The 13,394-nt window shown below is 34.0% G+C and overlaps 1 protein-coding gene across 1 annotated transcript in view; it reads left to right on the forward strand.

The window, feature by feature from the left end:
- Positions 1 to 13,394, forward strand: part of LOC150101012 (ethanolaminephosphotransferase 1-like) — a 240,020-nt gene that overhangs the window by 154,990 nt on the left and 71,636 nt on the right. The window contains exon 8 of the mRNA XM_090402145.1: positions 8,790 to 8,838. Within this exon, the coding sequence (XP_090258271.1) occupies positions 8,790 to 8,838 (49 nt within the window). The remainder of the gene's footprint in view (positions 1 to 8,789; positions 8,839 to 13,394) is intronic.

Here is a 13,394-nt window from a genome sequence, read left to right on the forward strand (position 1 = left end):
GTTTGTAACAGTTGTCTTGCGAATGATTTATAAAAATAAATTCTCTGAAATATCTGCAGATTGAATTGGTCTATAACCCTCCCCCCCCCCAAAAAAAATAAGATTATGTAAAGCACATGCTCCTTTTCTTTTAAAATAATTCAAATCCTCTTTTTCCAAGATAATTGTATCAAATAATTTATAATTTTTTGATAATAAAAATGAAACTGATCATTATAAATGTTCAGAACTTATTTTAGCATAAATACTATATCAGCCTGTAAAAGAAATGTCTGTATTTCTTTCTATGTTATGATGTCTACTAATTGACAATTCAAAACGAAACACGACGTTCTTGATGTATCTCGCACTACAGCTTGAGGCACTTTAGTGTGACTTCTGGCTAAGTGTTCTTTCTTTTCTTTCTCAATAGCACTGAGAGTAATCTAAGCCTTTACCTTTTCCTCCAGCTAAGAGGATTACTATCAAGTATTTCTAAGATGTAGATTACTTCAGAAATAGCAACCAGCAGCAGAAGTAAAAGTAAAAATATATAATTATTTTAAGAAAAAGAAACAAAAATAATACTACTGAATTTTCTTTTGTGTGGTATGCATATAAACAGTTTTACATGGTGAAAATATAGCATAGTATTTCTAAAATTTCAAATAATTTCAGCAGACAGTAGAACAGCTTATTTTAGATTGCAAAGAAATAGTACAGAATTAGAAGCTTCACGGTACAACAATATTATTGCCTTATTTCTTTTGTCAAAACGGGTAAAATGAAGTAATATTATAGTAATATTTCAAAACTGTAGAAATTTAGAGTAGTTATGTAATTGAATTCCAGGAGAGGATTGTGCGCGGGGGGGGGGTATTAGAAAATCTTCAAAATGTGCATAAATTTTGAATCATTCCATATATGATATCCTTCATATTATACAATATTTTCAACATATTTACGGTGGTTACGCACTGGATATTATCGTAATGTGTATCCTACAAAAAAAAAAAAAAAAAAAAAAAAGACGAAGGTGAAGTATCCCTACTAAAATATCATTGGATATAAATTTTTGGTACTAAAAATAAGATCCACAATTGGAAACCGAGTAATGCAATTTAACATCATTTGTTGTTCATAAAAAAATAATAATAATAAAAATAAAAAAAAATTCGTTTTCTAAAACTTAAATGTGGTGATCCATATAGTGGTATTTTGCTAGGAAAGAAAGAAAAAGGTCATGTTTATTTCAATAAATATTATTTAAAAATATAAATATGTGACATAATATTTTCAATGCAAATATTTGAAAATTCGCAAAAAAAATTATTTCTATATTGTGAGTAAAGTGAAAGAACAACACCAGTGCAACTTTTCCGTTGTACTGATTTGAAGAATAAAATACAGCAAAGTTACCATTACTAAATAGATTCATTGCAAATGCTGATTGGTGGTCATTTCACAATTGATTATTTTTGCACATGTGAAATTCGTCTTTGGGAAGAGATACAATAAATCAATTGTGAGGCAAAAAAAGGTCAGATATCTTAGGACAGTAAAGGAAATTCCAAGTAAAATAGTACACGTAAAGACAGGTGACACAAAGGTCTCTCACTAACAGTTAATCCACTAATGGCTCTAAAATAGCCGTAAAGGGATTAATGGCAGAGGGAGGTAATGGCATGATAAAAGGTAGAATGCCGGTGAAGTTTTGATCCATGCAAAATGCTATACTGGTCTGGATATTTCATCCACCTCAGCTGGTAAGAAGGTTAATAGATTTTTCGATCACACTCTGATGGAAGTAATCCATATATTTGGTTGTGATGGTATATCAAAACTGTTTAGTGAAATGTGTAGTGCTAAAACAGATATTAAACAGACAGGGAAAGTTGCATGCTAATACTTGATGTATTTTTACCATTTGGACAGTCCAGAATTCTCTTATCTGATAATGGTAGAGAATTTTCAAATTAAATAATAGAAAGCATGAAAGATATGTATTCAGATTTGAAAACTCTGCATGGCATAAGGAACAACCAAAGTCAGTGTAGTTTGGAAAGAGAAACACAGGATATTGAAAATATATTGGTAACATGGATGCAAGCTAATAGTATAAATAAATGGAGATGGCACTGTCATTCATCAACTTTATGAAAAATAGATCATGCCACTTGGGTTTTAAAAGGACTCCCTATGAAGCAATGTCTGACACTGTACCAAAGGCAGCTTTGTCTACATACCTTTGGTATATCAAACCTATTTTTTATTTGGTATATCAAAACCATTATACTTCAATATTATCTAAAGATATATTTCAGAGTATGAAAGACGAAGATTTAAACAAAGCTTTTGAAAGCCTTCAAAATGCAAATAGTTTTTCCAATAAAAAAAAAAATGAATAAGAGGAAAACTTTAAATTTTCTGCAGTAGGTACAAATTAAAATTGAAATGCAGAAACTGATCAAACTAAAATTTGCAATATGCTTAGAAGAATGCACAACTGTACACATCTGCATTCAGTGCAGATTGCCAGTGCATATAATATGTGGATTATATGGGGAGCAAAAATGTCAGACTACAAAATGTTGATATGTGAAACAATTTTTGTGAAGTTTGAAATGCCACTATAGTTCATCATATACAAGTAAATAAACAGATGTCTCTTTTTACATTAATATATATTTTTTTATTATTATGTTCATTTGTATTCATCAAGCTTATATATAAAGCAAAAAAGTGAGGATATGATAGAAGCATATAAGTTATTAAAGGGTTTTTTTTAGGTTGACACTGGAGATTTATTTTCAATATGTGGAAGGAAAAGAGAGAATAGACCACCCCTGGAAATAGTATAAGAGAATCGTTAGCAAGGGTGTTAGGATTGGTTTTTTTCTTGTAGGGTGGTGAATATGTGGAATGCATCTGCCAGAGGTAGTTATAGGTGCTTCTTCAGTGAATGAGTTTAAGGAGAGGTGCGATAAGAATTGTGTGCACAATTGGTCTCCTGTAATGTATGCTGATTCCATGGAGACAATACCCATGCAATAATAATAACCTTATTGCTGTGAAATGTTACTATAGCACTGAGCAATAAATTATCAACAAATTAAGCATTTATTTTCAAGTACATGAATAAAATGATAGTAGGGAGTTAATCTTGCACTGTAGTCTTTTCCAACTGTGTGTGTGTGGTGGACTTGAATCATGTGTGCTTACTGATGTAATTTTGTTTTGAGAATTTTATGTGTTGCTTTAGAAATACCTAATGTCAGCAAAGTTTGATATACTGTTTGTTTGTAAAAGATTGCCCAACAGAGAGAATGGTCTCATTGTTTATCCCAAGTCTTCCAATATATTGCTTATCATTTATGGAACCATCTCTTTAAATGCATTCATCCATACTTACTTCCTTTTGTAATGAGTCTTAAATTTTCTTCTGATGGATAATACTGACTTCAGCCCAGAGAATACAATTGACCTTATATCCAATTGGAGCTATTCAGTATCGTGTAGGTTTATCACCTGGAAAATGAAAGGAAGAAATTCAAACAAATGAATCATTAAAATTTTACTTAAATCTTGAACTTCATAGACATCCTGTATAATTAGCAGTATGAACAACACCAAAAGAGCATAAAACATCAAATTTTTCAACTTCTAATATTTCACTTGATTTCAAACTAGCATCCTTGGAGCACAGAAATACCTGTCACTATTCACAGTATACTTCATCAGATAGTTACAGAAAACCTCAAATTGTAACAAAAAGAACTAATGTCCTATAAAGGACATCGAAGGTAGAATAAAAGGAAGAAATTTATAGTTCTTATGTTATAGGTAATTCTTAAAATGACTGCCTCCTAATTTTTTTGGTAAATTAATGCAATTATACATATTCCAATTAGGTGAATGCTTCATAGCTTGCCGACTCTCAAAATGGGTCACTCAATCTTAAGAGTTGTAGAAACTTCTGTTGTTAGTATTATTATTATATAATACCTCCATGGAGTCCAAGGACTCATCACTCCATACCACAAAATCTGTTCTCTACACTTATTGTAGTAGTACTAGTCATCCATTTCAATTTGCGTGATTGGATATCAAAAAGCATGATCTGCTTGATCCTACCTTGCCATAATGATCGTAGTGAGTAGTTTTTATGAGCTTCATGGCAGATGTTAACAGATTCTATTGCCTGTCTGTATGCTAAGTTATTAGACCTAGGATATATTATATTATGCACTCTAGGACATATTCAAATATTTTGAACTTTAACACATCCACTTAGGGATATATCTTGTGCTAAGTGGTGGGAAATATGGCACTACACAGCCCAGTGCGAACATGTTAGTTGGACTTTTTCTTGAAAGAAATAAATGAATGAAATTGAGTGAATAAATAAATGAAAATGAATAAACAAAACAAGTAACATAACTGTGAGTCAGTGAGTTTCATCAGATATTTATTTTGGCATCTGCATGACTGGTAGATGCCAAAATGAATGGACTTAGGCTATGAGAAATCTTATTTGCACAGACTATGACAATCAAACCATGAAGCTCACATGAATGATACTTAATATCAACTGTCATCATGATATCTTAAAATACTCTTGCATAGAAAGTAAAAAAAAAAGCTATTAGAAAACACACACAGAGAATATAAACAACATTTTTTTTTTACTTTCTATGCAAGAGTATTTTAAGCCATCATGATGACAGTTGATATTAAGTATCATTCATGTGAGCTTCATGGTTTGATTGTCATAGTCTGTGCAAATAAGATTTCTCATAGCCTAAGTCCATATATTAACTTGCAGTAGTGTTTTATTTATTCAGTCTTTGGAATATTATGTAGTTTGATTCCATGCTTCTGTTTAATGGCACCATGTGATAGGATGATTCTATAGATTCTTTGAAAATTCTCATAATGATATTCTATCCTAAATGGAATGCAGCTGTTCATTTAAGATATTTCTTGGTCTTCAGTGGACACAATACTCTTTGGTACAGTTTTACAAATTAGCCAGTATTCTTAAGTTTTTTTCTTCATCATCATCATCAAATTCCTGCCAGGTACCCTCAAGGGGTGTACAGGATATATTATAGTACTGCATGAAAAATTTACATCATTACTAACTTCCTATCTACAATTTTCCTCCAGATCAGTCTGTTACTTGTCAAGACTCCAACATTATCAGATCTTATATTTCTATCGTCTAAGGCACTTTGTACCATATCAATCCACCTATATCTTGGTTTTTCTCGGGGTCATTTTCCTGCAAACCTGGCAGAGAATACTTGTTTTGCTAATCTTTCTGCGCCCATTCTATTTAAGTGACCATACCACCTGAGATTAGCTCTGCTAACGCATTCCTGGATGCTGACAATTTCAAGTTCTTAATATCCTTGTTTTTAATATGATATTGCCATTGATGCCATCTGTTCATGCCTCTAATTTTTCTCGGGACCCTCATATCTGCGGACTCTAGTAGTCTTTGGTCAAGTGTTTTACTTCTGACCCAGCTCTCAGATCCATAAGTTAAAACTGGTTTGAACACTGTCTTGTATACAGCTAATTTAGTGTTCCGACTAATTTCTCTCTTATTCCATATGAATTTGTTCAATTGACTTCCTACCATACCAGCTTTGATGATTCTGTTGTCTATTTCTATATTTAATTTACCATCTTCACTAAAATCGTGCCTAAGTAGCTGAAATGTTTTACTTGTTCCACAGGTTCTCCATTCACAACACAGTTGACATTTTCAATGATTCTGCCTATTTTCATTGTCTTTGTCTTTTTATTGCTGACCTTCATACCATATCTATTACAACAGCTATTCAATTTAGTCAGAGAATCTTGCAGACTTGTAGCGGATTTATTTAGAAGTATAGCATCATCCGCATAAAGCAAAGAGCTGACATTAACATCTCCAATTTTGATATCAGGTTTAATACCACTTTCCTTCATAATGTGATCCATATAGATAATGAATAACAGAGGGGATAATGTGCATCCTTGTCTCACACCAGATTTAACATTAAACCATCTTCCTGTACTTCCTTCAATTCTAACTGCTGACTTACAACTCAAATAAAGACTAAGTATTGCTTGATATAATTAACACCATATAGCTGTAGCTTATTGAATAGCTTCTCTCTTGGCACCTCGTCATATGCCTTTTCCAAATCGACAAACTTAAATACAGATCTTTGTTATATTCCCATGATTTCTCCACTGTTTGTCGTAAAGTGAAGATCTGATCTTTAGCCTCTATTTGACCTGATTCCAGCTTGTTCTTCACCAAGCTTTTCTTCCACAATTCTTCTCAACCGTTTCTCAAGTATACTTGCATAAATCTTACCAGGAACACTCAGTAGGGAAATACCTCTGTAATTCTCACATTCAGTTTTATTTCCCTTTTTACATATGGGTACTATGAGAGCTCTACTCCAATCGTCGGGAATTCGTTCCTCTGTCCAGGCATTCTGAACTATGCAATGCAGCCACTGTAAGACTTTTGTACCACCATACTTCAGCTTTTCTGGTTGTATATCATCTACTCCTGCTGCCTTTCCACATTTCAAGCCTTTCATTGCTTTTTCTACTTCAAATATGGATATGTATTCCCAACTGTATGCCTGTTGAGTGTTTTTACCACTGTGCTATCACTGCTTGTTGCATTTAGCAATTTTTCGAAGTAATTACTCCATACTTCTAGGATATCTTTTTCTCCTGTTTTCATGTCACCTTTATCATGTCTAACTCCTTTTACAGCAGTCTTTCCTCCATTTCTAAGCTTCTTCAACAACCTCCAGAATATTTTGCCACCTTCTTGATATTTTTTCCCTATGTTCTTGCCAAAGTCCTCCCATGACTTTTGTTTAGCTAGTTTTACACCGTTTTAGCTTTCTCACATTTGTCTCTGTATTCTCTAAGAACACAAGCTGACTTATTTGCTAGGAACTTTTGATATGCTTTCTTCTTTTCCTTCACTGCTTCTTTAACTTACTGTGTCCACCATGGAGTTCTAATTTTTTCTATCCTTGCATATAACTTCACCACTTTTCTTTTCTGTAGCAATTCAGTAATAGTTGTTATAGAAGGTGAGTTACTTCTGCTTTATTTATTTATTCATTTATCTTGTACAAAAATTAGTCGGATGTTGCGATGTTCTGATCATACCAATTTTTGTAAGGATAATTTTGATGATAAGAAGTAAAATGTTGATATACCATCCATTTTATCTTTGTTTCCAATACATGTCAGTGGAAGGGGTATAGTTTGCAAAACAAAACAAAAAGACTTTCTAACAACTGTTGCTAAATCACTACCAAAAAAAGAAAAATCTAAGAACAACTTCTGAAGATCACAGATTCCTGAACCACATTCATAAAAAAGGATCTGTTATAATCTCAGAATATAATTATGCAATTTCTAATCTTGCTGACGTATTACTTTGAGAATATGCCATTAGTCATGCTTAAGAAAATGAAACCCTAGTTCTTAGTAAAATCTCCAAAAGTGACATACCCTTAATGAAAAACTCCCAGGTGGATACAAAATATGTTGCAAGTGTTATTTTATAATCTCACCTGTGAAAGACTGTAAATCTATGGTGCGTTAATATTAGTACTGCAGGTTGGCTAAGGATTACATAATCCAAGAACCTTGCTCATATCCATGTGTTAAGGCTTAAGTGCTGGGAGGACATCATGTTGGAGAATGACAGCACTAGGAAAGGATTAAAAACTAATTTTAATGCTTCGAATATTTCGTCTCAGTCATTGAGACATCTTCAGAAAGTACAAATAACACTTGTAACATACACACACATACACAAAGACAACACAATACATAATGGAACATGTTTGTAACAAAATCCTATCTAGGTAATCTGCTCTCTATCTATAGTTGGGGCTAGCCATATGAAGGTTTCTGCGAGGAAAGGATATATGTGGAAGTAAAAGGTTGGTGATTATGACAGTCTTAGGAGACAGCTTGTAGCTATAGCATGGAAGGTGTTGAGTGGAAGGGAAATAAATGCTGCTTGGGAACTGACAAAGAAATACTACTTAACAGTATCAATGTGTGAATATATATAATTTTCCATCCAGTTAACAACTTCAAAAAGTGAATATGATACAACATTAACCATGTAAGATTTTACAGCATACCTTCAGTCTGTCTTTGTATTCAAATTTCCATCAACTATATCATCTTGGTTATCCAATGTTGGATCTTTTCAACTGTCTCTCCGTCTCCACGTAACCTAGATATGATGACAAAGAAAAATTAGCCACAATCTTAACATGTCGTTCTGTGCCATGTATGAGGGTGATCTGGAAAGTTTTTATAAACACCTAGAACAATAATTATATTAAAGCAACTGATATAACCACATGAAAGAGCATATGAGAATATAAAAATATAAGAACATAACTTCATAGCACTGCTACTAGCATGTTCTATCTTGTGTTATATCAGTTGCTTTAATATAATTTTGTTCTAGGTGTTTATCAGAACTTCCAGACTTGCCCTCATATTTAATTAGTTTATTTATTCAAGGACTATATTTATAGTGAAATCTCTATAGATTGGAATGGATTAATTTTTCCTGTAATTTTTGTTAACTACAACTGCTGAAATAATATATTTGAATAAATTTTATAAATTTAATTTATAATTTTTGTTAACTTCCCAATTTTTAATTTTTATTTATTTATTATTATTTTTTTTTAACTGGTAAAAAAACATATCTGTATTAAAGCATTGTTAAGAGATTTATTTTATTTTCATAGTTGGTACTGTAATCGTGACTGTGCCAATGAGTGTGAATAATGTTTACAGGTAAGTGCTCTTCAATTTTTATAATTTAAGTTTAGGCTTCTTTTTAGAATGATCCCCCCCCCCTCCCCGTTCCTCCAAAAGAGGATAAGACGAATAATTCTTCATGTCATTCATATCCTCTTTGACCTGATGACATTCTTTAGTTTTTTTAAAATGTTTAAATATTGCTAAGTGGTATTCTGAACATTAGGTTTATGTTGTTCATTCTTTTTTTTAAACATAAGAATGTATAAGCAAGCTCTTTATGTTATGGAGCACCCTTACTTTAGTCAACAGTATTTGGCTATGATTGATTAATGATTTTGTCATGAAATGTGGTTAAAATTTTATAAATGTGGAAACTAGATAATTTCCACACTAGAATTTATACTACCAAGGTAGGCTAAACTTCTAGTGTGGAAACTAGATTAACTTGTATAGTAAATTTATCTTTAAAATGGGATAAATTGTTTGGGTGAAAAAAAAAATTCTTTTTAAAAGATATGAAATTAACAAATAAAACTTGGAATATAAAATAAAATGGAAAAATAATGCATAAAAACCGAGATATGAACATGCTAAATAAAAATCGGTGGTATAAAAATTCATGAATAAAGCACAGGAAATAGAAGGTACAGTATGATAATGGATGACTGGTATAAAAATATTCATGATTTTACTCAGTATTCATATGGATTGCCAATTTCTTGTTCAAAATTATAGATATAATGGATAAAATTCAAGGTATAAAAAACTAAAGAAAAAAAAAAGCTAAAGGTTTTTCATCTACCCTCCAGTTAGAAAAACACAAATCATACATCTGCAATCATGACTATGGCCAATCTGGCCTTGCAAACCATGTTTTGGATATACAACCCACAGGATCTCCAGGAGAAAAATCACCATACTCCACCATAGTAAATTCAAAAAAGAAAGACTGTTTTTAGAATTTGTGGTGGCACTCAGAAATCAGTTGAATTTGAATAAATACGGTTGCATAAAACTTCCCAAAATTTGGGAAACATTAATTATCAGAGATCCCACGTTACATCCTAGGCCACCTACAAATGCCCATAGAGAGATTATGTTGGAGGTTTAATGGATTTTTTACAACACTCAAAAAGAATTAAAATAGAATTTAATACTTCCTATATTTCGTCCTAGTCACTAGGACATCTACGGGGATTACAAAGACAATTAATGTAACATGCACACAAAAACTTACAATACTAAGCCCAACCACGTGGGTGACAATAAAGTCCTATCTAGGTGGAGCGCCCTCTAAGGGCAGTAGTAGGTGGCCTGGAATGTAAGGTGGGACCTCTGGTGATGAGTATTTCCCAAATCTTCGGAAGCTTAATGCAACCGTATTTGTTAAGATTTGGTTGGTTTCTGAGATCTGCTGCTGCTTCTAAGAAAAGTCTCTCTTTTTTGAATTTGCTGTGGTGGAGCATGGTGGTTTTCTTCCATGATACTCTGTGGGTGGTGTCCAAAACATGGTCATCCAAGCCTGAATGGCCATAGTTGTGTTTAACGATGTACGACTTGTGTTCCTCCAGGCGGATGGATGCTGATCTGCCTGTCTGTCCAAAGTACGCAAGCTTACAGGAACAGGGTACTTTGTAAGCCTCTACACAAGGAGCCCATAGAGAGAGCACCACCTAGATAGGGCTTTAGAGTCGCCCATGTGTTTCACTTAGTATTGTATTTGAGTGTGTTGTAACACAAGTTGATCGTAATCCCTCAAGATGTCTGAGATGAAATATCGAAAGCAATAAAATTAGTTTTAATCCTTTCCCAGTGCTGATAATATGACATTAAGCCTCCACCATGATGTCCTGACTTAAGCCTCAACACACGGATTCTAATTATTCATGGTGAAGAAATAGCATGCAAATCAATACAATACGGTAAGTTAAAACTACACAAATCTAGGCAATTAAATTGCCTGTCCTTTTTAAAAAGATGTCGGGACACGAGTGATACCTAACTGTGTTAAACTAAAAATCAAATTTCATTCAAAAAAAGGCCCTCCATATATATAAACATGCCAGTCTGGCACTATTACGAGAGCAGATTGCCACAACACACACACCAGCTTCTCCACGATGAACGCCACCATCAGCTCATTACAATCAGAGCTCTCTGCTATACGCAACCCTGAACTTTGGGCTTTCTCTTGGACTTTTCAGAAACTTCCACACAGAAAGAATTCCAAAAAATAAAAAATAAGCACATCAAAAAGTTTAACAACCTGTGTAAATCGAAACTACTACTGCAAGTTCAACTGCTCCAGACAGTAGTCGGTCTATCATCAAAAAGACTCAACGAAGATGTCGCCAGTGTCCTAAGCCTCGGCCACAATTTTGCCATGGCACTGAAAGAAGTGTTGGTGCTAGATATAATGTACAACATCGAAACCCAGAATCTGTCGCTTAGTGCCGGAAATAGCCAATAATATCAGACTTGACATCGCCAACATCCTCGCCCAGTTGTCACATCCAAAAAGTAATTTATCTTCCAGACAACTTGCTGCACTCAGAAAATTATGGAAAGAAAAAAGTATCATCACCACCAGAGTGGATAAGGGTAATGCCACAGTAGCCCTTAACTCCACAGAATATAATCAAAAAATGGAAATTATTTTCCTAGATCGCTCTACCTACATCCCACTAGAACATGATCCCACATCTTCTAGTGGGATGTAGTTCAAAACTCAAGTAAAAAATAAAAAAAAACTTATTTTAAAAAGTATCCTCCTGGCCATCGGACATTACAAAAAAACTCAAACCTTTCAGTTCTCATCCCCCCCCCCAATACCTATAGATGCCACTGATGCACCTTGCTACAAACTGTCAAAGCAGCTAACTCTCTGACACCCCCCCCCACTGGTCTTACCAAATCTTATGCAAAAAACTATCTAGTTTAAAACCTTAATTGAAAATCTAACTTTAATTAGTACAGACATATTGGTAAGCTTTGAGATCACCTCATTGTTTACCAATATTCCCTTAAATGACACCTTAACACTCTTAAAAAACATTCTTCCTTCTGATATTTTAGTTATTTTCCTTTGTCATCAATTCTAGTTATTTTTTGAAGAACTACAAACAGAGAGAGAGGGAACTGCTATGGGTTTCTCACCCCCCTCTGGCCAATTTCTACATGGAAAATTTTGAAAAACGAGCCATAGACTCAACCTCTCTCAAACCTTCTATCTGGCTAAGATATGTAGCTGATTTGTTCTCTATTTGGCCTCATGACCCAGACACATTAGACTCCTTCCTCAGTCACCTTAACAGCCTACATCAAAGAATACAGTTTATGATGGGAAAGGAAAATAACAATAGTTTACCCTTCCTAGACACCTTAACAACATGAATTCTTAATGGTAAACATTCCTTCTCTGTATATAGAAAACCTACTCACACAGGCAGATACATTCACAAACTCTTTCACCTGTTCTCTATTTGGCCTCATGGCCCAGACACATTAGACTCCTTCCTCAGTCACCTTAATAGCCTACATCAAAGAATACAGTTTATGATGGGAAAGGAAAATAACAATAGTTTACCCTTCCTAGACACCTTAACAACATGAATTCTTAATGGTAAACATTCCTTCTCTGTATATATAAAACCTACTCACACAGGCAGATACATTCACAAACTCTTTCACCTGTTCTCTATTTGGCCTCATGGCCCAGACACATTAGACTCCTTCCTCAGTCACCTTAATAGCCTACATCAAAGAATACAGTTTATGATGGGAAAGGAAAATAACAATAGTTTACCCTTCCTAGACACCTTAACAACATGCATTCTTAATGGTAAACATTCCTTCTCTGTATATAGAAAACCTACTCACACAGGCAGATGCATTCACAAACTCTTCCACCACCACCCCTCTCAACAATATGGCATTATTACAACTCTAACCAATAGAGTCCACAAGCTTTGTTCCAGTGGAACCACCCTTTCAACCAAACTCAACCATATACATAACACCATCCTATCCAATGGCTACAATGATTACAGAATTAAAAAAAATAACCAGTTCCTCCCCCATTTGCCAGTCAATGGCATCACCATACCCTACATCTGCAGCACATCAGAAAAAATAGCCAAGTCCTTAAAAAAAGTACAGCCTCCACATAGCATTTAAGCCCCACTTAAACTTACTACTCTTATCCGTTCCACCAAAGATCAGCTCCCTCCATCTCGGTGCCTGGAGTATATAGAGTACCCTCTTCCTGCAAGCTGGCTTACTTTGGACAGACAGGTAGATCAGCTACTATCCGGTTTGAAGAACGCAAATCATACATATGCAATCAAGACTATGGTCAATCTGGCTTTGCAGACCATGTTTTGGATACAACCTGCAGGATTGTAGATTTTCTCCTGGAGAAAAACTACCATGCTCCACCATAGTAAATTCAAAAAGAGAAAGACTGTTTTTAGAATCTGCAGCAGTGCTCAGAAATCAACCGAATTTGAATAAATACAGTTGCATAAAACTTCCCATAATTTGGGAAACATTAATTATCAGAGATCCCGCGTTACATCCTAGACCACGTA

The sequence above is a fragment of the Typopeltis vanoorti genome, chromosome 12 (assembly GCF_054136105.1).
Source record: "Typopeltis vanoorti isolate ZY-2024b chromosome 12, IOZ_Tvanoo_1.0, whole genome shotgun sequence".
Lineage (NCBI taxonomy): Eukaryota > Metazoa > Arthropoda > Arachnida > Uropygi > Thelyphonidae > Typopeltis > Typopeltis vanoorti.